Source organism: Oculina patagonica, chromosome 13 (genome assembly GCF_052425735.1).
Source record: "Oculina patagonica isolate OP01 chromosome 13, crgOcupat, whole genome shotgun sequence".
Taxonomy (NCBI): domain Eukaryota; kingdom Metazoa; phylum Cnidaria; class Anthozoa; order Scleractinia; family Oculinidae; genus Oculina; species Oculina patagonica.
Genome location: NC_135770.1, coordinates 1,169,629 through 1,194,061, shown reverse-complemented (window position 1 = coordinate 1,194,061; position 24,433 = coordinate 1,169,629). Strand labels below are relative to the sequence as shown.

The 24,433-nt window shown below is 38.7% G+C and overlaps 1 protein-coding gene across 1 annotated transcript; it reads right to left on the bottom strand.

The window, feature by feature from the left end:
- Nucleotides 1-8,693: 8,693 nt before the first annotated feature.
- LOC144636772 (coadhesin-like) lies at nt 8,694-23,393 on the bottom strand. Its single transcript, XM_078495971.1, has 9 exons — nt 23,354-23,393; nt 23,212-23,281; nt 20,838-21,182; nt 19,971-20,251; nt 18,246-18,422; nt 17,381-17,551; nt 15,371-15,541; nt 14,560-14,599; nt 8,694-8,926 (listed from the first exon to the last, which is right to left on the bottom strand). Exons 3-8 carry the CDS (start codon nt 21,128-21,130, stop codon nt 14,592-14,594), a joined length of 1,101 nt encoding a protein of 366 aa, XP_078352097.1. The 5' UTR covers nt 21,131-21,182; nt 23,212-23,281; nt 23,354-23,393; the 3' UTR covers nt 8,694-8,926; nt 14,560-14,591.
- Between the last annotated feature and the right edge of the window lie 1,040 nt (nt 23,394-24,433).

Genomic DNA, 24,433 nt, shown 5'->3' with positions numbered 1-24,433 from the left:
AAGACATTCATTGAAACGTCACAGGTGAACCGACTGATTTGCGTAATTTTGGAATGTTGATTGGCAGTTTCCTAATAGCTATTTGCAAATCTAATTAAATTTGCTAGAGCAAGTCCCCGTGCATGCGTTACATGTAAGGAAAGAATTGAAAACAGTGACAATCTTTCGTGAAATATGAAGATTGGAATTTGCTATGAGATTCGCGGAGACGGCGTGGCTGAGTGGTTTAGCAAGCTGGATCTGGTGGTCTTTGGGTTATAGCCAACTGGATATCATACGACCTGTTTGAATTCTTTTTAGAAAAGAAAATATACTCAATAAATTAGATCAGATGTTAATCCTTCATACCTTTGCATGACTCAAGTCTACATTTCTTGGACTGTTTAGGTTTTCCCTTGCAGTTCCTTCCACCTCCTGAGGGGGGTGGGTTGGTGCAGGTACGAGTACGAGTTTTCCTCCCCTTACCACAGCCCTTCTGGTTTTTGCATTCGCCGTACGCCGACCAGACACTCCACCCACCATAAACTGAAATTGTATAATCCGTCAATCAATCAATTAACCTTTAAATGCAGGTAACTATAAAAGGCAGGGTGTGACAAGGCGTGGCGTTGTCATGTCACGCTTTCTTGAGAAGGTACCAAACACAGTTAAGTTAAATACCATGAGCGAGGCCGATTTCCATAATGCCTTCATTAAGGTGGCTCGTTCCAGTTATTCTTGCTTGGGAAGTCTGGTGACTAGCGCGCGCGTCACGCTTCATACCCACGAGTCACGCGCGAGATTTGAAAAGGAAAACAAACATGGCGGCCCAGCACGAGGCTGCTTTTCTTCAATTTAAGAAAAAATTCCGCGTTCAACTGAAGTTGTTTTAACAAGAACATTTTGAGTAAATTTAATGTTCGTCAGTCAAAATGTTTTCGGATCTCACTGCTCGAGTTACAAAAGCAAATTCGCATGTGCTACGATCGATCTTGTCGGAGATCGTGAGTCAATTCCACATTTTTCTTTTCAGCTTATTTGAGTTCGCTGTCAAACATATGATTATTCAGACAAAGAAATACTTAAAAGTAAGACCTAAGAGGCACAACTGGCGCCAACTGAAACTGGCTAAATCCCATGAAATCCTTAGCCGAAAAGTTTCGCAGACAAAGCGAGGGGAAGTCCACGCGTGTTGCGCGCGTATGTGCCCGCAAAGATCAGCGGTAGTCGGAACTGAGCATGAGTAAAAACCAAACTTTTAAAATCGAAACGCGCGTGGGAATTATTGAGTTCGCGAAGGCGTTAGCAAGAAAACTAACCCGATGACCCCTATTTTTTATTGCCCTAATATTTTCCTTTTATATAAAGGAAACGACAGAAAAAATTTAAAAAAAATTCTACGAAAGGAATTTTTATTTACTTACAAATTGCCATTTTTTTGCATTTGCAAAAAATCCGCTTCGTATTATACAGTTTCTTTTTCAGATGCCAAATGTTATCAGGAGAAAAAAATGGGGGTCATCGAGTTAGTTTTCAAGATATAAGCACTGGAAGCTGAAAAAGGGTTCTAAAAATCATTGGCTATCGTTGCCATGGTAACCACTGATGACGTAATTATTGGTATATTGGAACAACAACACAATGGGTAATTTAATCATACAAAAATTTTGTTACGATCTTTAATTGATTTTTTGGCCATTTTCTTCCAAAGGTCGCACAGTCAAAAACCTGAAAACTGGTACGAGTTATCCCGCCATTTTTAACATTTTCAGCTTGCAGGTGGTATAGTAGATATCGATTTCGGGATATCACTAAGTCAGCTGAATTTGTAGCTGGGCTATGAATGACAGGCATCTTCATTATTTGTAATAAGTTATAAAATGATAATTGAATGCCTAGATATGTAGTTAACTTTACCTACCTATTTCCTCTTTGCAAGATTCAGTATTGCAGCGTTCTGCCTCCACATTGTCACCAACACAACACGCGCCACCATTTGACGGAGGAGGACTGGTACAGGTTCTTCTGCGCTCCTTTATTCCGCCTCCACACGTGGCACTGCACTCGCTCCAGTCTCCAAAGTCGCTCCAGCCTCCGTCCACTACACAAAAACAAATAACAACAATGAACATCGTATTAAAAAAAATGACCGATACTATTTGATATTTATGAAGAACAGGTGGATATTGAACTGAAACAGAAGTGCGCTTGAGCAAGATATCATTAACAAATTGAAAGACGTGGTGAAAGCAGCAAAAATATTATTGTGACGGTCCATAGTTGCGTGGCATAGACCCTATCATATTTGGAAGACCATGTGCGTTGATAGATGATGTAAAGAGTTGTTAAGTCTTCGTTCGGCTTTCGAACCATTGGGGAGTTATATTATTTTAGCACTCCCCAAAAGATATAGATCGGCCAATATAAACTGTATCGGATCGGAATGATTTACTATGCTAAGGTGATGTGCTAACGACTTGTCCGCCAGGACCATATGTGTCTCGTTTGTTAGCTTATGTTACTCATATTTGTTCAGGCTCATGATAATGTGATCGAAAAAAAGGTAGTACTCTTGAATCACGTGTGGAGTCAGATCTGATCAGTAAACCATCCATCGAGTAATGTCTTGTCGTAAAGTTCTAAACGATTGAAACGTCTTGTACATATTACCAATCGGTTTCTTACCAGTGCATGGACCATTATTACATGGCTTTGTCTCTTTATCAGATCCAGAACATTCTGCTCCACCATTAGACGGAGGGGGATTGGTGCAGGTACGTGAGCGTTCCTGCTGTCCATCTCCACAAGTAACACTGCACTCGCTCCAGTTTCCAAAGTTACTCCATCCGCCATCGACAGCAGCTAAAAAAAGAGTATTTTAGTGAACTCGGAACAGATTTCCTGTGTACTAATTTTTTCGCGAAATTAAACGTGTTTCGATATCGAAGGTTTGTTAGCAAAATATTTGTGAAGTATTGTCAGTTCAAGCGTTCTGACACTGAATGAACGAGGCAATGTCACAAAGGACGGTTTTCTGCGTTCTGTGATTGTATAACCAATTCGTGCATTGCAACTACTTGAACCAGGCCACTAAGAACAAATTTAACCAATTGTATCGTTCATAGAGAACACATTAAGGCATCGAACTAATAATGTACCAATAAGACAAAAAGCAATGATACAATAAGATTTTAAACCCCAACAGAGTTGCAGAAAGTTGCCGTCCTCTCAGTAAACGTGATTGTTTAGTTACTTTACTAAATTTCAAGAGTTTTCAAGCTACATTTCCTTTTTTTACATAATGAATTTGATAACTCGCCAATACAGAATCAGTAGAGTATATGGAGTTTATATAGGAGAGTAGTAAATATACAAATTCAAGTTAAACAAATCTTTATGCTGTCATTTTTTGCCTTCTAATCACTTGGAGTGCTTACCATTTCTCCAAAAAGTTCTATTGAGAGTTGAACAAAAAAAAAGCACGTTAACTACCCAGAAAGCTTGCGTTGGTGAATCCGCGAGCCTTTAGTTGCTTAGAATTAAGCCTTCAATTTACATTCTAGTATTGTTTATATCAGATTTCTTTTCGTAATTAAGTACTATATATCATAAGTGATGTTTTCTAAGTAAGAATTATATTTTAAATAAATGGTGTAGTAAAAGTAAGTATAGTGTGTTGTCACTAAGTGATGTACGCACTGTAAGTAGGTAATGTATTGTAAGTGAAGTATCATACGTAAGTAAGTCACAAATTGTAAGTGATCTGTTTTGAAGCGATGTGTTTTGAATTGTAAGAATTATACTGTAAGTTTAAATAACGTCCTGTAAGTAAGTTCTGTGGGATGAACTTTTTGTAAACAATATTTGTCAAGTAAATAAATAATTAAACCGACCAAAATAAGCAAACCGACCGAAAGTCATTGCACTATCATGTACGACAAAGATCGTCTTCCTTTTAAGAATGACTTTTACGACAGGCCGAGCAGAAATTTGATTTCGTGGCAGAATTTGAAAAATCGATTTCCTTATTTTTTTTTTGCTCATTAATAGCTTTAAGGTAGATAAGAAACCTGATGTAGTTTGTTTCCCATAGAAGTCTTCTAATTTTGAGAAAACAAAGAAAATCGATTTCGGTGGTCCGGAAGTCATAAAGTTCCTAAATTTCAGCCCGAAATTAGCTATTATGAACATTCTTCGCGTTCGCTTACAAAACCGGGCAGGGAAATTTGGCCACTTCCTATCAACATAAAAACTCTTTTTCATTCGCTAGAATATAATTTCAGGGCTTTAAAGCAACTCTTCCAACTGGAAAAAAAAATGAACTGATGAGGAATACTTTTCACGATAACAAAAATTTGAATTAAATAGTAATTTTCAACGGCAGTATTTAGCATGTGGTATAACTCCAATTTTTTTCAATTCTCGCTCAAACATGCATATGGACATTCTTATTAAACATACCTGAGAATTGGCTTTGGTTATGGGAAGCATTCTCACTTAGAGGGTATCAAACTTCGGCAAAATTCCCTTTTCAACGAAAGAGTGAGATAAAAAAGCCAACCTAGATCAACTTAGGTCCATTTTAATCGCACAATTCTTTGCCATTTTACCACAGGATTAGTTTTGTGACTTACGTGACTTAAAACACGATATTGTGGAGTAATGCCATCTTCATAAATTACATGCGATTTATTTTCCAGGAGAGTAGACCTCAACACCTCTGCTCAAGTCATTGCACTGGCTGCCTGTTAAATATCGTATAGTTTTTTACATTTTGTTGGTTACTTTTAAAGCCATACATGGTCTTGCTCCAGCCTATATAAGTGAACTTATTTCCGTTAGAGACACAACTGGAAGACATTACCTGCGTTCCAACAATGGTTTACACCTTAATTATAGTCAATGTAAATCGCTCGCTACGCTTGGAGATCGTTCTTTTAATGTGGCCACCCCTAAATTATGGAACGATCTTCCAAGTGGAATAAGGAACATATTTTTTGTAGAACTTTTTAAGAAAGCTATCAAGACCTTTTTATTTTCGAAAGCCTTTTACATGTAATTGTACTTTTCTTTTTTTAGTCCTACACATTTTTAAAGCGAGGGTTTCACAGTAATGCGCATGCGTGACGAGACAGCTTCTTGAATAAGTCATACGGGTCAACACTAAATTCAAAGTAGCGATCGTTTGTTAAATCCGAATGAATCCGTCGTTACACATTGTCATCTTTCGTTCCGCTTAGACAAACTGAAGTCAGCTATTTTTCAAGTACCAGTGAGTGATGTTTTGTCGACTGATCGAGGCGTTTGGGCAACGAAAAAGCCATTTAACATACGGAGTCTTGTAAGCGACATCATGATCGACCGGCGACGGGACGTTCTAAAGAGTATTTGGCGATCAAAAAGATAAACAGATCAATCTGGTGTGATGCTGCGCGGTCTTGTGTCACTGTTGTGTGGCTTACAAAAGGATTTATCATTTGGAAATTCATAACTGTAGAATGTGTGAGTTCGTATGAGCAGTGTTTTGATGGGCTTGAATAAAATTTATAGGTGTGATGTGACAGTGGACGTGATAAGATACAAACGAGCGATCACACGGTTTGTTTGCTCACTACACAAAGACCACAAAGTTCTCTTGCAAAACAAAATAAAGCGGTAGGTAGCTACAAGGAGTTACAACCATTTTGGATCGCGGCATAAGCTAAGAAATCTCATGTCCACATCGACGTTTTCGCGATTGTATTCCTGCATCTCAAAATTGAATTCGAACGTACGTTTTAGTCGATTTATCCGATTTATCTTCACAGCAACTTCATGCGAGTGAGAGAATTCTATCATAACAGAAGCGTTGAATGTACAGGCTTTAAAGTATAAGGAAAACTGAAAATCCTTTCTCGTTTTACGCTTTTTATCAATCATTCCAGACATAAACAAAGCAATGCAGAGGTATCTTGTTGTGTAGCTCTCCGCGTGATTTGCAAGGAAAATCCTTCGATTTGCTTCCATCTTTCAGTTGTCTTTCCTTGAGCACACACCATAACACTAGCAGTTGAATGATTTGCCAGATGCTGGCGACATTTTTAGCATGAGCTTTGAAATTTTGAAGAAAGTTCATTGAACGAGTCAGACGATTTAATCGATCACGGGCAAAATACGCGCAGGATTTGCATATTGACATATCGTTTCCGATTGGTCTATAAACAATAGAATTGTTTTTGCTTGCGTCATAACTTGTACATGCGCAGTACCGTGAAACTGTCCCTTTAACCTACCTTTTTTAAGCTTGTGAAGTTTAAATTTTAACTTTTAGCTTGTGAAGTTTAAATTTTAACCTTTTTTAATGATATTGTAATGTGCAATTGAAAATTTTAAATTGATAATTGCGCAATATAAGTTAATTAGTAATTATTATTATTATAAATTATTAAATTGAGTGTGCGCAGTAGTGATATCAGTCACGGAGTTGGTAACAACGCAAACCAATTTTTATCCAAGTACTTATGGCCGCCATGAAAGTTTGAAGAAACAAATTGATCGTTCTGGAGTTCTGTACACACTTAAATCAAGAGAAAAGAACCACGATAAAGGAAGATTGCTAATGATGAAGATGCAAAAGGAATTTTGGCGCTTAACAGTTGCTTTGTTGTATTTTGGAGTCAAGAAATGTTTAGCTGTTAGACAGGCTATTTTGATCGATATCACAACAATTTGTGGGATTACGATGCATTCGTAAATAGTCTGCCTTCAACAACCCAAGCCAATTCTCAGGTATGTCTTAGATAAATATCTATATGTATGTTTAAGCGAGGATTGAGAAAATTTGGAGTTATACCACATATTAAATAATTCCGTTGAAAACTACTGTTTAATTCGACTTTTTAGTATCGTGAAAAGTATTCCTCACTCTTTCAATCCCGGGTTTCAATTATTTTAGTTCGAAGAGTTTTGCTTAAGCCCTGAAATTATATTCTAGCGAAGGAAAAAGAGTTTCTCTGTTGATAGAAAGCGTCCAAAGTTCTCAATGTGGCTTTGTTTGCGAACGCGAGGTGAGTCTACGATAGCGAATTTCGGGTTGAAAATTGACAATGGCTGCGGTCACATCTAGACTACTAACTATAGTGAAGACGGCGTTAACTATAGTTAGCTATTTCGGTAATGTGACCGCTTCTCTGTTCACCCTAACTATAGTTAGAAAATTTACCCCTCGCTGATCTAAAACAATACACACTAACTATAGTTAAACCCAAGCAAGGTTCATGGGTTAGTCTTAAGTTTACAAACGAAAAACCAATCAGAATGCGACAATTCTTTTTGCACGTGCGAGATGAACATAAATATGCAAAACAAAGCGTGACAGGAAGGAAAAAAAAGAAAAACAACAGGCCAAGAAATTACATGTTAGCAAAAATAAAGCTTGAATTCTTCGGCCTCTAGCATCCTTACTTCATTTTATTTTCTTCAACGCCGAGATGCCGTGCAAAAATAGAAAAAATAGAGGAACAACTGGACACAGATCAACAACAAGGGCTGTCATGAACTAATTTAAATTCGAAATTATTCAAAAGCTAATCAGAACTAACTATAGTTAACTGCATTGGTGTGACCGCAAAGACGACCGAAAGCACTAACTATAGTTAGGTATGACGTCACGTAACTTGAGACTAAGGTAGATGTGACCGCAGCCAATGTGTCATTTTGAGGCTCCGATCACGAAAACTGATTTTCGTTTTTTTCTCGAAAATAAAAGACTTCTCGGGGGAACAAAATACATCAGGTTTCTTATCTACCTAAAAGCTATTAATGAGCAAAAAATGAAGGAATTTGATTTTTAACTTTTATCGCTGCAAGCGTGTTTTATCCTGAAAGGTGTTCTTAACTTGCTTTAACGTTTTGATTAGCTATTGTCAATAAAAAGAAAGTTTTATTAAGAATCTAAACAGGTCGATCGTCGTGTGATATCCAGTTGGCTATAACCCAAAGACCACCAAATCCCGCGTCCTAAACCACTCAGTCAGCATCAATCTCATAGCAAATTCTTGTATTCATATTTCGCCAACGATTTTCAATTTTTTTCAATCAGTCTTTCCTTACATGTTACGCATGCACGGGAACTTGCTCTAGCAAATTTAATTAGATTTGCAAATAGCTATGAGGAAACTGCCAAACAACATTCCAAAATTACGCAAATTGGCCGGTTCACCTGTAACGAGGCAATTGTTTTTCACGCCGGAAAAAGACTGGAATTAAAAACAAAGCGATTACTTCTAAGATAGGATAGTAACCTTAAGGCTTATGCTTGATGGCTGGAAACCAACAAACAATTCGACTAGATTTGCGCGTGCGAACTTCGGTTTAGTTTGCCTAGATCGCAACCTTTGAGCAAAGTTTCATGTATATGGTTTGATAACCATGTTCTAATTTTTCAGTAAAAAAACGTCGATGAGGTGCGGCCAGTGATTCACTATAGAATCATCATCATCATCGATCCTTGTCGCGCCGTAGCTTTTCGTTAAATTCTTATGAGCTTTAGGCTAAATGGATTTAACGTTAGGTACGCAACTGCTGCATTTTAAAAAACGTAGCTGTCGTTATAAATCATAAGTCAGGGAGAGAAACATATTGCCTTGTTATGAATTTGTTTTTGGCCAAGGCTTATCTTCACAGCTCGGATAATTAAATAACAATAAATCACTGCGACGAATTTTGTTATTTTAAGCTTGTTTTATTTTTCCCACACCAACAAGTGAAATATCGTATTACTGATTAACAATAATTTTATCCGAAATCCGACATCCATAAGAGGAGATACGCAGACGCTTTAAGTTCGAATATTTTCCCATCAATTAATCCCTTGTTATGTAATTCCAAACTGTGATTAACCAGCCCTCATTCACAGTTAAAGGAAATGATTCCCATTGTTTCCCAGTTTGATATGTTTATTGTAGATCTGCAAAAATAATAAAATCAGCAGTTGCATTTAGTATATATGTTGACACGCGTATCTGCAGCAATTTTGAATTTAACTGTTTAATTCTTCGTTTTAAGGACATTTCCTTTGTTTTTCAAGTTTCTTAGAGTTTATTAACAGTTTCTGTTAATTTTACATTTTTTAACAACATTTTTAAATAACTTGATGTCGTGAAAAACAATAATATCCATGATCGCGTATTCAACACTTTATGATGTCACATCGAACGTCACAGAACGTCATAAATCACAACACATATTACCACCTTTAAAATAAATGCTTCATTACCAGTGCACTATTTCAAAAAAAAGTACAAGCCGTGAGCACTTTCTGTCCCAATCCGTGTAAAATATAAATATTTAAAAAATATTTAATATTTTTATAAAAAAAAATATTTAAAAAATATTTAACGGCACAAGAAAAACATCAGTGCGGCGAACCACACTGCTCGGCATCCCCATCCTCAGCTGGGGCTGGAACCCATGCCTCCTTTCTGAGCCTATTCCAGTAGGAGATTAGATCCATGGGTGGCCTCAGCAACCTAAGAGATGAGAAGCCACCAGGAGGATGCCGGGCAGCAAAAGACTAGAAAAGTGTTGTGAAGTGTTTTAGGTACCAACGTTGTTCAAGGTTACTCTTCGGTTTAAAGTCCAAGGTTGCTCAAAGGTTAGCCCATACTTGCAGTTTCTTAGTTTTAGAGCAGTTTTGTCTAGTGTCTAGTTCGAAGGAGTCGTTTGGGTTGCATTAGTTTTGTTTTTAAGAGTAGGCATGTTTGGGAATCAAAGCTGTCCGTACGCGTGTGTCCCACCCACATGGGGTTCTTTTTTGGGTTCTTAGTCCAACTCTGTAATTTTACCATTATAATTTAATTAGTTATTCTCTACTTTTGTTGATCATCTAACAAGTGTGTTCTCACGAGTTTAATATTGTCATGTATTTGGTTTTGTTCAAAAAGCACATGGTACAGAATGCGCATAAGTGCGCATGCTCGTAACCGCTGGCTCAATACACTACAACTCCTCCCCCTTAAGCCAGTCTCGTACCCCAAAAGTTTCCGGGGAAAAAGAAAAAAAAAGTCCAACACAACATGCTATTCTACAAATAAAGTCAAAGCCCTAGAAATGGGCAGTTCAATGTTCAAAGGTCCAGTCCTTCCCTTTCTATTCTACAAATAAAGTCAAAGCTCTAGAAATGGGCAGTTCAATGTTCAAAGGTCCAGTCGGGCTGGGGGCTTCCTCTCCCTGGTAGGGTATCTTCTAGCAGGAACATGTTCAATCTGGCTCCGCGGGCTGCTAACTGAAGGTTTAGCCGCTGGATTGGATGGCTGAAAACCTGTCTCCCGTGGGATGGCTTCTGTCTGCTCAGGAGGCTCAGCTACTTGGTCACCATGGTACTCTACTGGGGGCGGGAAAAGCAACGGCTGGATAACTGGTGTATGGTTGTCTGAAACAGGAACATTGGAATCTTTGATTTGGTCTGTGTGTCGACGCCAAACTAAGTTAGGCCCAATCTCCACTTCATAAGACAGGGGTCCTAGTTGTGCACGCACAATACCTGGTACCCACTCTGATTTTCCTTTGTAATTTCGTGCAATTACTCTCTGGCCAATGGAAAAATGCCGCGTTACAGAACCACCCTTGGCGACAGACTGGTCTATCTGACGGTTGTTTATCTGGACGCTGAGATCTGGTTTTAACAGGTCCAGTCGAGTGCGTAATCTCCTTCCTAAGAACAACTGGGATGGTGGCTCTCCAGTGGTTGAGTGGGGAGTGTTCCGATAAGCCAGCAAAAATCTTGCCAACTTAAGGTTCAAGGATTGCACTTCAGTTTCGCTCTTCATCGCACTTTTGAAGCTCCCCACACCGCGCTCCGCCAGCCCGTTGGTGGCAGGGTGGTAAGGTGCTGAAGTGATGTGTTTGATTCCGTTTCTCTTAAGGAATTGCTGAAACTCTTCTGATGTAAATTGCGACCCGTTATCGCTTACCAACTGGGCTGGTATTCCATATCTGGCAAATAACTTCTGAAGGACTTCAATGGTCTTCTCTGAGGTTGTACTAGTCATTCTCTCTATCTCTAGCCATCTTGAATGTGCATCCACTACCACCAAGAACATGCTGTTGAGGAACGGACCTGCAAAATCAATGTGAATTCGTTGCCAGGGGGACGAAGGCCACTCCCAAGGGTGTACCGGTACTGTACTAGGCTCTCTCTGTGTTAGTTGGCAACCTGAGCAGGACTTTACAGTCAGTTCAATTTCCTTGTCGATTTTAGGCCACCAGATGTAACTTCGGGCTAGGGCCTTCATCTTCACGACCCCCATATGTCCCCGATGAAGTTCCTCGAGAACTTGAGGGCGCAACTTTGGAGGTACTACGACTCTTATCCCCCACATCAGACAGCCTGATTGTAATGTGATCTCATCTTTGCGAACAAAATAGGGGTTGAGTGCAGGATCAGGGTTGTGTGGCCAACCTTTACTGGTCATCTCATACACTTGAGCCAAAACAGGATCTCGCTGTGTTTCTCGCCTAACGTTATCCACTGTGACTGGCAGTGGATCAAACTGCATCAAATTAAATACACCCACTGGGTCGACAACTTCCTCATCCCTGGATTCATTTACGACTGGTAGGCGGGAAAGACCATCGGCATTACTGTGAACTTTAGTGTTCTTGTATTCAATGGTGTAATCATAGCCCGCCAGGAACAAGGCATAACGTTGCAGTCGAGCTGCAGTGACCACAGGGATGCTTTTCCGCGGATGAAAGATTGACGTTAAGGGCTGATGATCTGTGTACAATGTGAAAGGGCGGCCAAACAAATACATATGGAACTTCTTTACCCCCCAGATTATTGACAAGGCTTCTTTGTCAATCTGTGCATACTTTTGCTCAGTTTTGGTGAGTGTCCTTGAAGCAAAAGCTATGGGTCGCTCGGTACCATCCTTCATCACGTGGGACAGCACCGCTCCAACACCGACAGGGGATGCATCACAAGCAAGCCTTAGTGGTAGGCTGGGATCATAATGCGTTAAAACTTGCTCTGAAGTGATCATTTCTTTCACTTTGTGGAATGCTATCTCGCACTGTTCTGTCCATTTCCACTGATGATTCTTCTCCAAAAGTTGTGTCAGGGGATGTACTACTGTCGATAGGTTAGGCAAGAACCTGTGGTAGTAATTGATTAGCCCGAGAAAAGATCTCACTTCAGCTACATCGTTTGGACGAGGCGCACTCAATACTGCTTCAACTTTCTCTGCTGACTTGTGTAGGCCATCTTTGTCGATGTCATGTCCACAATAGGTTATCTTCTCTTTGAAGAACTCACATTTTGCCTTGTTCGCTCTCAACCCATGAAGCTGAAGCCGTCGCAGAACTTCTTCTAAGTTAGCCAGGTGTTCTTCATCAACCTTGCCAGTAATGATCATATCATCAAGGATACAACTTGTGCCAGATGTTCCTTCCAGCACTTGATCAATGGTGCGCTGCCAGATAGCAGGTGCTGATGTGATGCCAAACACCAGTCTGTTGTACTGAAACAAACCCATGTGTGTGTTGATGGTGAGGTATTTCTTGGAATCTTCTTCTATCTCTAGTTGGTGGTATGCCTGACGAAGGTCAATCTTTGAGAATTTCTGCCCACCACTAAGCTTTGCAAAGATATCTTGAATGCGGGGTAAAGGATACTGCCCAGCTTGTAGTTCTGGGTTCACTGTGCCTTTGTAATCACCGCAAATTCTGACAGACCCATCTTTCTTTGGGACAGGTACAATGGGCGTGGCCCAATCGCTCCACTCAACTTCCGTGAGAATACCTTCATTCTGAAGTCTTTTCAGTTCTTCTTCAACCTTGGGCCTTAAGGCGTAAGGCACGGCACGAGCTTTGCAGAAATGAGCTTGGCTATCTTCTTTTAGGGTTAGCTTTGCCTTAGCTGATTTAAATGTTCCAAGTTTATCTTCAAAAACATCAGAGTATTTCTCTAGCATGGTCTGTAGACGCTCTTTAGCAATTGGTGGGGCTTGTGAAGCTTTTAGTGATTTAATAGCATACCAATCCAGGCGTATCTTGTAGAGCCAATCCCTTCCCATCAACACAGGGCCCTTATTCTTAACCACATACAGATCCAAAAGTAAGGGTTGCTGATCTTTGTACTCAACATTTGCCTTAAGCACTCCCAGTGGAACAATGTTTTCCCCCGTGTAGGTTTTCAACATTAGTTCAGTTTTATGCAAAGGTTTGTCGTTAAATTTCTCCATGTACAAATCATGTGGAATGATCGACACAGCCGAGCCTGTGTCCAGTTCCATTTTCAACGGTTTCCCTTCTACTTTCAGATCTACCCAGATTACATTACTGCTCGGTTTGCTCACATTGTGTATCTTCATGCTTCCTAACACATCTTCAAATTCATCACTTTCACTGTACTGAACAGTATGGACTTGAGTGTTTTGTGATGTTTTGGGTGGTTGCTTTGGCTTACCTTGTCGTCTCGAGATACAAACTCTGGAAATATGGCCCACCTTTCCACAATAATAACATGTCTGGTCCTTGAATCTGCAATTGTGTGATGCGTGTGTGTCTCCTCCGCATCGATAGCAAACTTTAGGCGTGGGGTTCGGCGGCGGCGGCGGCGGCGGCGGTGGCGGTGGCGGTGGCTTGCTGTTATCTGAGATCTTGTCAACTCGAGGTTCTGCGTGCAGCTCACTGTGCAATTCCGAAGCATCACGAACGGCAGTTTCCATCGCTACGGCTATCTCCAAAGCTTTGGAATATTTCAGTTTTGCTTCTGAAAGCAACCGCCTCTGTATCTGCATATTTTGAAGGCCACAGACCAATTTATCCCGTAAAGCTTCGTTAAGGTTTGCGCAAAAGTTGCAGTGAGTCGCTAGTTTCTTCAGTTCTGCTACGTAGGCCAAAACGGTTTCTCCTTCTCGCTGATTTCGTTTGTAAAAACGAAAGCGTTCTGCTATTTCCAATGGTTTAGGACTCAAGTGTTGCTGAAGGGTCGTGACGATCTCTTGGAAGCTCTTCGTAGCTGGTTTGTCCGGTGAAAGAAGGTCCCTCAACAATGTGTATGTTTTGCTCCCGATCAAGCTTAACAAGGTTGGCACTTGGCGGTCCTCATCGATGTTGTTTGCTAAGAAAAACTGTTCTACACGTTCCGCATAAGTTTCCCATTTCTCTTGTATCTCATCAAAACTCTCTATCTTTCCGATAGCAGTCATATTTTCGACGTTTTCCTACGACTTAATCCTCGTCGCCACTGTCATGTATTTGGTTTTGTTCAAAAAGCACATGGTACAGAATGCGCATAGGTGCGCATGCTCGTAACCGCTGGCTCAATACACTACAAATATCATGCTGTGGGATATGCAATAAAAGTTCCCACGCTCAGCAAACCCAAACACGTCTACATTTTATCTATATTAGAAGGGCTACTAGTTCGCTATAGTTAGCTGTGCAGTAGATGCATAAGAAGAGTATTAAAGAACTGAAGAGTGCTGAAACGGTTTAAGAGTCCTGGAACCTCCTGCATGCCAAACGATACAGCTAGTTATTCCCCGTACATGTACAGCAACCTAGCAAAAGCATCACACTTAATTAGGCAATTACCTGCTTATCCCCTCTGTAGGACTTTGCTTTCCCTACACTCCTGTTAAAACAGACATCAAATTACATTAATTTATCCAGATAAAAAAGTGCCAAGAGGTCACTAATTGGGTAATTTTATGCTTAAGCTTTGATAACTAGTTCTTGCTAGACACGTGTTATTTATGAACAGCTTTCTTTTTTATTTTATCAAGAAATACTTTTAAAGCGTGTGCTATATATTCTCCTATTGAAAAAACGACACAACTGCATACAGTGGTCAAATGTAGGCCTGTGTACAGTTACCGCCTACGAAATGTAAAAAACATTTCCCAAATTAATAAGTTTGGTAAGTTTGGTAAACATCTATGCTTTGTAAATTGCGCAAATTTGCAACAACAAAATGCACACAAAACTTACCATCAGCACTTTTCAAGCTATGCCATTTTCTGGCAAAGAAAGTTTAATTAATGCTTTTGTAGTGCCATTTTTACTGTGATTTTGAAAATAAATTCTTAGCATTTGTGGCCATTCCTAACCTAAATATTTGTTATTCTTACTTATTCTATGTTGTTATATATTTAAGACCTCATTTTCCAATTATATTATAAACTATTTTAATTTAACATAGATGGCTACTAGTTCATCAGTACAGTTTTCACTGACATGTGTTACCCTCCAAAAAAATTGCTTACTCTCTAAATAACATGCCTGATAATCTAGTTGCTAGTTGAACAGAAGGGCATCACATACATAGAGATCTATTTGAGTCACATTTGAAGCTTCCATTCTAGTCACAACCAAGCTTCACTTGAAACAAATTTTCCATTCATACCTTTGCATTTTCCCTCGTTACATCTCTTGCCTTTCTTGGATTTTCCCTTACAGTTCTTCCCGTCTCCTGAGGGGGGTGGGTTGGTGCAGGTACGGGTTTTATATTTTTTCCCTTTACCACAGGTCTTGCTACACTCCCCGTACGCCGACCAGTTTGTCCAACCACCGTCAACTAAAATAATATAACACATTACTTTCAATCATTCACTTAATCAATCAATCAGTCAATCAATCAATCAATCAATCAATCAATCAATCAATCAATCAATCAATCAATCAGTCAGTCAGTCAGTCAGTCAGCCAGTCAGTCTGTCTATCAATCAGTATACTTGTCAATCCTGATTCTTTTCAATGTAAACAATCGAAGCTAATAAAACAACGCGACGTAACTAAGCCTAACGGTGCCATAAGCAAGACTGTGTCAGGCTTTCTTGAGTATGATTAAAGATTGAAGCGCAGCCAGGATTAGACATAATAAAAACAAACGTTCACTGGCTAAAAATATTAAAAACAATGAGCTTTCGGCTGTCACTCTACAGCCTTCGACGGATAAAAAATTGAATACAAAATGGATAAAATATATACAAGAAAGGTGTGATAAAAAGAAAATAATGAAAAACAAAAGCGAAGTAAAAATGTGCTAATTAAGAGGCTATTTTTTAAAAAGAACACAATATTGGCTTGGAATGGGCTTTGAGTATTGTCAGCATGCTTAGTAGCAGAGGTGTGCCAAGCTTCCAAAGTTTTTCTAATACGAAAAGAGCCTTTGTCAATAACACTAGAGTTTTCAAAGTCTATGCGATGGTCGAATGACCACGCATGTTTCGCAATATTTGAGCCATTCGCACAGGTTTTTACATTCCTGATATGTTCTTTTTTGCGGGTTTCAAAACAACGGCCGGTTTCACCCACATAGCACCAATCACAATCAGCACAAGGAATTTTGTACACCACATTTGGTTGTTGTTCGACTGGTGGTCTAAATTTAGGGGATGGGAATTCTTGTTGTAATGTCTTGTGGGGTTTATTAATAACTTGAATGTCGTGCTTTCGAAGAATCCTTGTTAGTGGTTGCGTGACACCATTGATGAATGGAAGTACAGCGTAAGTGTTGGAATGCTCCTGAGGCGCAGCCCATTTAAAAAACATATGGACAAGTTCTTCTGGTGAAGGGATGGCATGTGTTGTTGGATTGGAGAATTTCTTCTTTAGGATGTTAGAAATAATATCGGACGGATAGTTGTTAGCTCGTAGGGCATCAGTGACGTGATTGATTTCAGTATTTTTCCCTTGGGCTGTGCTAGGGAGTTTAGTTGCCCGGTGTAAGAGGGTCTCAGCTGTGCTAATCTTATGGCTTTTGTCATGGTGAGAATAAAAGTCTAAATATCTGTCGGTGTGGGTTGCTTTGCGATAAACATCGATGGTGATCGTGTTATCTTTGCGGGAAACCAAAGAATCTAGGAAAGCGATCTGTTGGTCAGATTCTTCTTCGATGGTGAATGAAATGTGTGGATCAATGGAGTTGAGAGTAGCATGGAAGGAGTTAACAGCATTTCTTTTGATGATGCAAAAACTGTCATCCACATAGCGTTTCCACACTTTCGGTTGTACTTCAGACGAGTTGATGGCCACCTCTTCGATCGCCTCCATGCACAAGTTCGCCACGGGGCTGGGCTTACAGGGCTGCCCATCGCGCTGCCCATCGCGCAACCATGGATCTGTTTGTATATCTTATCACCATAAACGAAGTAGTTGTTAGATAAAACAAAGTTCAGCAGAGAAATGATTTCAGTACTATCTAGGCTCGTGCGTGAAGAAAGTGTTTGATCCTTGAATAGTTTTTTTTTTAAATATTTTTAGCCAGTGAACGTTTGTTTTTATTATTTCTTGAGTATGTACAAAAAAATGTCGACAACAACAGCCAACAGCAACATTTAGTGGACCATAAATTGTAAATATCTTCATTATATGAGAAACTAACTAAAGATAACCGAGCGCCAAAATATATTACCGCTGCAAGACTGAGTATTGCAGTTTTGTGCCTCCAAGTTGTCTCCAACACAATACGCGCCACAATTTGACGGAGGGGGATTGGTACAGGTTCTTCTGCGCTTCTTTATTCCACCTGCACACGTCACACTGCATTCGCTCCAGTCTCCAAAGTCGCTCCATCCACCATCCACTACACAAGAACAAATAACAACAATATCAAAAAACAATAACACCAATCAACACCATATCAAATTTTGGTCTGTTAAGTTAAAAAAAAATGGCCAATACTATTTGATATTTATGAAGAACAGGCAAGGTTAATGTTTAAACTAAACTCAAATAGAAGTGCGCTTGAGGAAGATGTCACTAACAAATTGAAAGTCGGGGTGAAAGAAGAAAACAATGTTATTGTAACGGTCCATAGTTGCGTGACCTGCATATAGGCCCTACCACATTTGGAAGATCATGTGCGCTGTTGACGAAGACGAGTGTATTCCGGGGGAGCGATGAGCGGATAACGACGAAAAAAATTGTCCTTGATACTTGAGGTTATGAGTTGTTCAGTCTTGTTTCGGCTGTCGAATCACTTAGGAGTTATATTATTTTAGCTCTCACCAAAAGATATAGATCGGCCAATATAAACAGTGTCGGATCGGATTGATTTGCTATATAGAGGTGAAGCCCACTAGACTGAGACTTGTCCACCAGAACCATTTGTGTGTCTAATGTTACTCGTGTGATAATGAGATCGAAAAAAAAATTTAGGTACTCTCGAATCACGTGTGGAGTTGGATCTGATCCGGTAAACCATCGATCGAATGAACGTCTTGTCCTAAAGTCCTAAACGATTAAAAGCTCTTGTATATTACCAATCGGTTTCTTACCAGGGCACGGACCATTATTACATGGTTTGGTCCATTTGTTGGATCCAGAACATTCTGCTCCACCATAAGCCGGAGGGGGATTGGTGCAGGTACGTGAGCGTTCCTGCTGTCCATCTCCACAAGTCACACTGCACTCGCTCCAGTCTCCATAGTCACTCCATCCGCCATCGACAACAGCTGAAATGAGAGTATTATTTTAGTGAACTGGGATCAGATTTCCGTAGTACTAACTTTTCGCAATATTAAGCTTGTTTCGATATGGAAGCTGTTTGTTTCCTTTGTTAGAGTTTTGTGTTGCACTAAATTAATGAAGCAATGTTGCAAAGGACGTCTGCGTTCTGTGATTGTACAACCAAAACGTGATGCATAACATTGCAACTACTTGAACCGGGCCACTTAGAACAAAATTATCAATTATAACTTTCATCGAGAACAAATTAAGGCAATTAAGGCGATCATTTTCGTTTATTTATTTTCTTCTTCATTTTCTTCTTCACCTCCCGCTTTGATCAGCTAGGCTTATTGCGGGAGGTGAAAGACATTTTAAATAAAATAATTGTGCTAAATAAAGATTTGTTGTTGTTAAGGTTTGTTGTTGTTATAATGTACCAATAAGACGAAAAACAATTATACAATAAGATTTCAACAACGTAATTAAAATAATAAAATAATAGAATTCTAAGATAGAAAAACAACGAGGGAGTAATAAAAACGCAAAAAACAAGGATGGTTTTGACTGACGAAGATTAAGACGGATTACGAATGATAATCTTGAAAAAAACTTGCCAATTTTTTCAAGATGAGTTGTCCGCGCCGTAGCTCCTTTAAACCCCAACAGAGTTGCAAAAAGCTGCGTTCCTCTCAAGAAACGTGATTAGTTAGTTGCTATACTAAATGTTGAAGAGTTTTCAAGCTAATTTTTCTTTTCTTTTAGAAAAAAAAAATATTAAATATGATAACTGGCCAAGGGCAGAATCAATAGAGTATATGGAGAATATAGGGGAGTCGTAGTTGCACAAATTCAAGTTTAACAAATCTATATGCTGTCATTTTTGCCTTCTAATCACTTGAAGCGCTTACCATTTCTCCAAAAAGATGTATTGAGAGTTGAACAATAAAAGCAATTTATCTACCGAGTAAGCTTGTGATGGTGAATTTGTGAGCCGTTAGTTTCTTAGTACGAGTAACGTATTCTAGTATTGTTTGTATCAGATTTCTCTTCGTAATTAAATAATATATTATAAACAAGCGATGTTTTCTAAGTAAGAATTCTATTCTTAATAAATGGTGTAGTGAAAGTAAGTATATGTGTTACCAGCGTGTGATGTATGCACTGTAAGTAAGTAATGTATTGCAAGTTAGTGACGTATCATAAGTTTCAAATTGTAAGTGATCTGTTTTGAAGCGATGTCTTTTGGATTGTAAGTAATAATTACACTGTAAGTTTAAACAACGTCCTGAAAAAAGTTCTGTAAGGTGACCTTTTTGTAAACAATATTTGTCAAGTAAGTAAATAATTATTAAAAAAAGTGAGAGAGTTTTAAACAACAGAAAGTGCTTTTCCAAAATAAGCAAACCGACCGAAAGTCATTGCGCTATCATTTACGAAAAAGATCGCCATTCTTTTTACTTGCTTTACGTTTTGATTAGCTCAATTTCTCCCAACTTCAAGTGACCTAGTTAAAGTAGTCGCATAGTGAAAATCAAGAACAGTTATAGAATTACGTGATTTCATTGCGCAGCATTTAAGTTTATCAATGCAGTTAACTTCGTTGCAGCTGCTTTTGTAGAAGCCAGCCATGTAATATCCAAACCGGCAACTACTCCAACCCTTGTCGTCGAATTTATCGGAAACATCTTCATCGTAACAGTCCTCATAACTATCTTCCGGTTGATTCTGTGGACGGCAACACTTTGCTTCTTCAATGCTAGACAGATCTTGTCTATCTGATTTCCTGAAGCCGTGCAAGAAATAACCGTTGGGGCATACGGCCCAGACATTATTCCTGAAAGAACAAAAAAATAACAATCGACAACGTACACAAGTGTATTTTTACTAAGGTCAACAATCAAGTTAACGTAATTTCCCTCTTTCGGAAAATAGTACCGACAGCTGTGAAATGTAAACTTTATGAGGCTTTTATTGTTCCATATTTTTTATATTGTTCAGCAGATTGGCATTTTTGTGGGGCAAAATAGAACAAATTAGTGAATCTTAACAAAAAGGCGCTCAGGATTGTTCCAGACGAGAAGTCTCTGTCTAGAGACGTGTATAGTATTAGGTGCCAAGATATGATGAAAACCGTTTTTAAGACACTTCAGTTCGAAATTAAACGATGCCAAAGTACATGCGTGGTCTCTTTCAAATGAGAAATACTGAACGCAACTTACGAGGATTATTATTATTATGGAGGAAAGAATTTTGTAATTATATGGATGTGTTTTACCCATACATAGGGTGTAATATTTGTGGGTTTGGGCCTAAAAAGGGGTATCAATTATCGATTCTCTATCCGAAAAAGTGTCAGGGTTTAAGAATCTTTGCGACACACACTTAAGGGAGTAGTAGGGAACTATTATTGAACGACTCACCCATCCAGCGTAGTCATCCAGTTTGCATTAATACAGGTTGCAGACTGATTGGCATAAAATAAACCAAGGGCTATACAGCACTGTCCAAGCTCAATGCGTCCAACTGTTTCGTTTCCTGGTGCTCGGTCATTTCTGAACAGTGCTATAAGGTAGGTGTCACTAGGGCACTCAGACCACCCTTCCTGTTCGAGGCTTGTCTTCCAGTCTGCATTCTGACAGAAATCGCTCAGGCTCATGTCAGGCTGGAACATCAGTAGCACAATGATAAGTTGAATGGCGAGCACAATCTTCATCGTGTATCCACTTTATTCAATGTTTTCGCCACGCAGAGAAAGCTAGAAAAACCTGACGAAAAGAATACGGTAACTATTACGAATGTTTTACTTGTGTTGTTTAAAACTGTTTTGAATGGACTTTTATGCTTTAATCGTCTCATATGTTGTTAATATGCCCAATAAGCAAATAATGCTCGCTTTTTACACAATAAATTAAATACTAAATCAAGGAGATACTTTCAAGTTTTTGTGTTGTAGTTTATTCTCACTGCTGTCTCGATTCAATGTTCGTAAAAGTCGCCGTGGTGAATGACTGAAAATCTTTCGATTTTTAAGATCACGTTTTACACCACTTTCATTAACAGGACTCTGAAAATGGACTTAAATTCTAAAGCTGTACTCGTTCTCAATTTTGTACTCGTGCTGCTAGTAATTACTTCAAAGTGTTAACTTGATTTTGTTGATCCTGCTAGTAGCACTGAAAAAGAAGCGCGCTCGAGTGAACGCTCATTCAGCGTCTTGCGTGTTTAGCAGAAAGTCCCTTTTGTGCCAACTGATCGAACATGCCTCGCAAGAAAAAAAAACAATCCTTGCATTTATAAGGTTGAAAAACAGAAAAGAGACATGACAGCTCAAAACAATTTGCATTATTGTATTCTATTTTGTAGAGGCTTAAAAGTCTATTTTAAAACAAAAAACAATTTTAGCCATCTTGAAGTATGTCCATTAATAATTCCTTGGGGATATTGTGAAACAAATAGTGGATTGTAGTGGACTGTGCTAGATCTGTAAAAAGGTGAATTTGTGAAACATGAATTTGTAAAAGGTGTATTTGTAAAATATGATTTGCAAAAGGTGGATGAAATAAAATTTAGCTGTTTTTAATTTGATATTTGACTCGTTGAATTGTTAGCACGTTTTTCTGGACGAAAGTAACAGTTGGTTTATACAGTCTGCTAACAAGCAAATATTCTATGATAGGAGTAAATTTATTCTACATTTATGTTTTCGGGCCAAGCTAGTTACCTATTTAAAGTGAAATGTGTTACGCATATTCACCTGTGGAAATAACAAAGTTATCTTTGAAGCTCGAAGCATCTTCTTAAAAATGGGAATTAAACAGACTAGTACCCATTCGCTTCTCTTTTTTTGCGCGCGTTTATTTCGTTCCCAGATTCCTTTGCGAAAAAAAGGACTGGATACGAGTCTGGTCTTGCTTATTTCGCTACACTTAAAAAAAACCGTTAACGTTCACAGCCTTGACAACGGCTATTGCGTTCTCAAGAATTTCCATGGAATTTCCATATATGTTACCACTTTAGAAATAATAAATATAAAATGAATGAATTTTGTTTTTCTGGTTATTAATTTCTGAAGAAAAGTCAGGTTGCATTAAAGTCTATTTCGCCACTTCAATGTTTATTGAAAATAACTTTAGTACTGATTTTGCGTTTTTCATCGTAAAAATGAATCATGAAATTTTGAGCGACACTTAAGTGCCGCTGGCTATTAACGTTTTAACAAAAACAACATTTATTAAAAACATTTGTTTCTTCTTTTACGCGAAATTTCTTATTGTTTGACAAAAGAAACGCTTTCACGCAACCTTGCTTTTACAAACGTAGAAATACGGAGTAATATTTAAGCAATACTTGCAAGCTACGGTAGATATTGTCGAATCCTAGGAAGTATCAAGTGCGTTTTAATCACCCAAGCAATCTAAAAGCGCAAACTATACTTTAACAATCTCTCGAATCGTTTCGACTTTGGTGGTGTAGAAATTCGGATATAACAAAAATCGTGGCGACCGGTTCGCAAAACAACAAAATTTTGATTTCGATCGATTTTTATCGATTTTGTTCTAGCAAAAATACCAAAATACGAACAGCACGCCAAAGGCAAGAGTAGTTAGATACGGATAATCGAAGTACGATTCCTCATCACCCACGCTTAAATAAGGGCTTTGAATCGAATAGCATGCAGTGTACTTTCAGCAACATATTTCTAGCTAAGAACCTAACATGCTAAGCTCACCCCAAAAAAATGAAAGTATAAAAGTTAAGCACGAACCGGTCTACAATGTGTTTATTGTTACCTACCTTGATTCTTCGTACTAAAAACGTGTCAACTGTTTCTGACAGTTAGCGAAGTCACTCATGTGATCAAAACCTGCAAAAGAAGTTCCAATTTGTGAATAAGCTCAAAGAAACTGCCAGTGTTACATCGACTTTGAAAAATTACCTCTTTACAAACTGATCGGCCCTGCCGCTCTCTGACAAAGATACACCCCAATTAATAATGTGGGCGGTGATGTAAAACCACGTGACGGGTGTTGAAAATACAGTCTTTCTATTGGTCGTTGATGGCATTTCGAGTTTGGAGATTTTGTGCATTGAAATGGTAACTTTTGATTGGCGATTTCTAATAAAACAATAACTTACGAATTCGCCTTCGAAACTCGTGGCATGGTGACAGAGAGGATGTTTGCATTTATTTAGACAAAGTTTCCGTCGATATTTTCCGTTCTTATCTGTTAGTGGGTTTGGATGATGCGCAATTGATATGAGCATTTTTGGAGCATTCGATATAAGTGCTAGGAATCATCATTCACATTTTCCGTTTTTTTAGTTTAACTCAACTTGCTTAAGCTTTTTAATTACAAATGCATTAAATATCCAAGCCTTGACAAAGGCGGTTGCTTTCAAAGGGCGGCGAGGGGTGGAATATTTCACGTAAGGGGTGGAATATGTTGACAATGCGATCTTTTTTTATTGGACGTTGATGACATTTCGAGTAAGGAGGTCAGATGCATTGAAATGTTCACTGCTGATTACTGGTTTAAAAGAAAAACAACTTTTGAATCCGCCCTCGAAACTCGTAGCATAGCGAACGAAAGGGTGTAAAAACCTGCATTTATTTGGCTAAAGATTTCGTTGATATTTTCCTTTTAATCTGATGATTGGTTTGAATGAAGTGCATTGAGATGAGCATTTTGGAGCATTTGATAACTTTGTTAGGCGTCAAATCAAATTTTCCGTTATTTTAGTTTTACTCAACTTGCTCAGTTTAATTACAAATGCATTTAATATCAAAGCCTTGACAAAGGCGGTCTTTTTCACAAGAACTACAAAAAAGGCCAAGGTCTAAAATTTTCATACATATTTATTGTTTAGATAAAATAAACAGAAATAAAGCTAGTATGCGTCCTTTTCACATTTAAAGCCCATTTCTTCACTTCAGTTTTTATTCTTTGTTATTCAATTACTTAAGTACGCGTTTTCTCTAAAACTTTTTGGGTAAAACTCGACAACCCTTAACTGC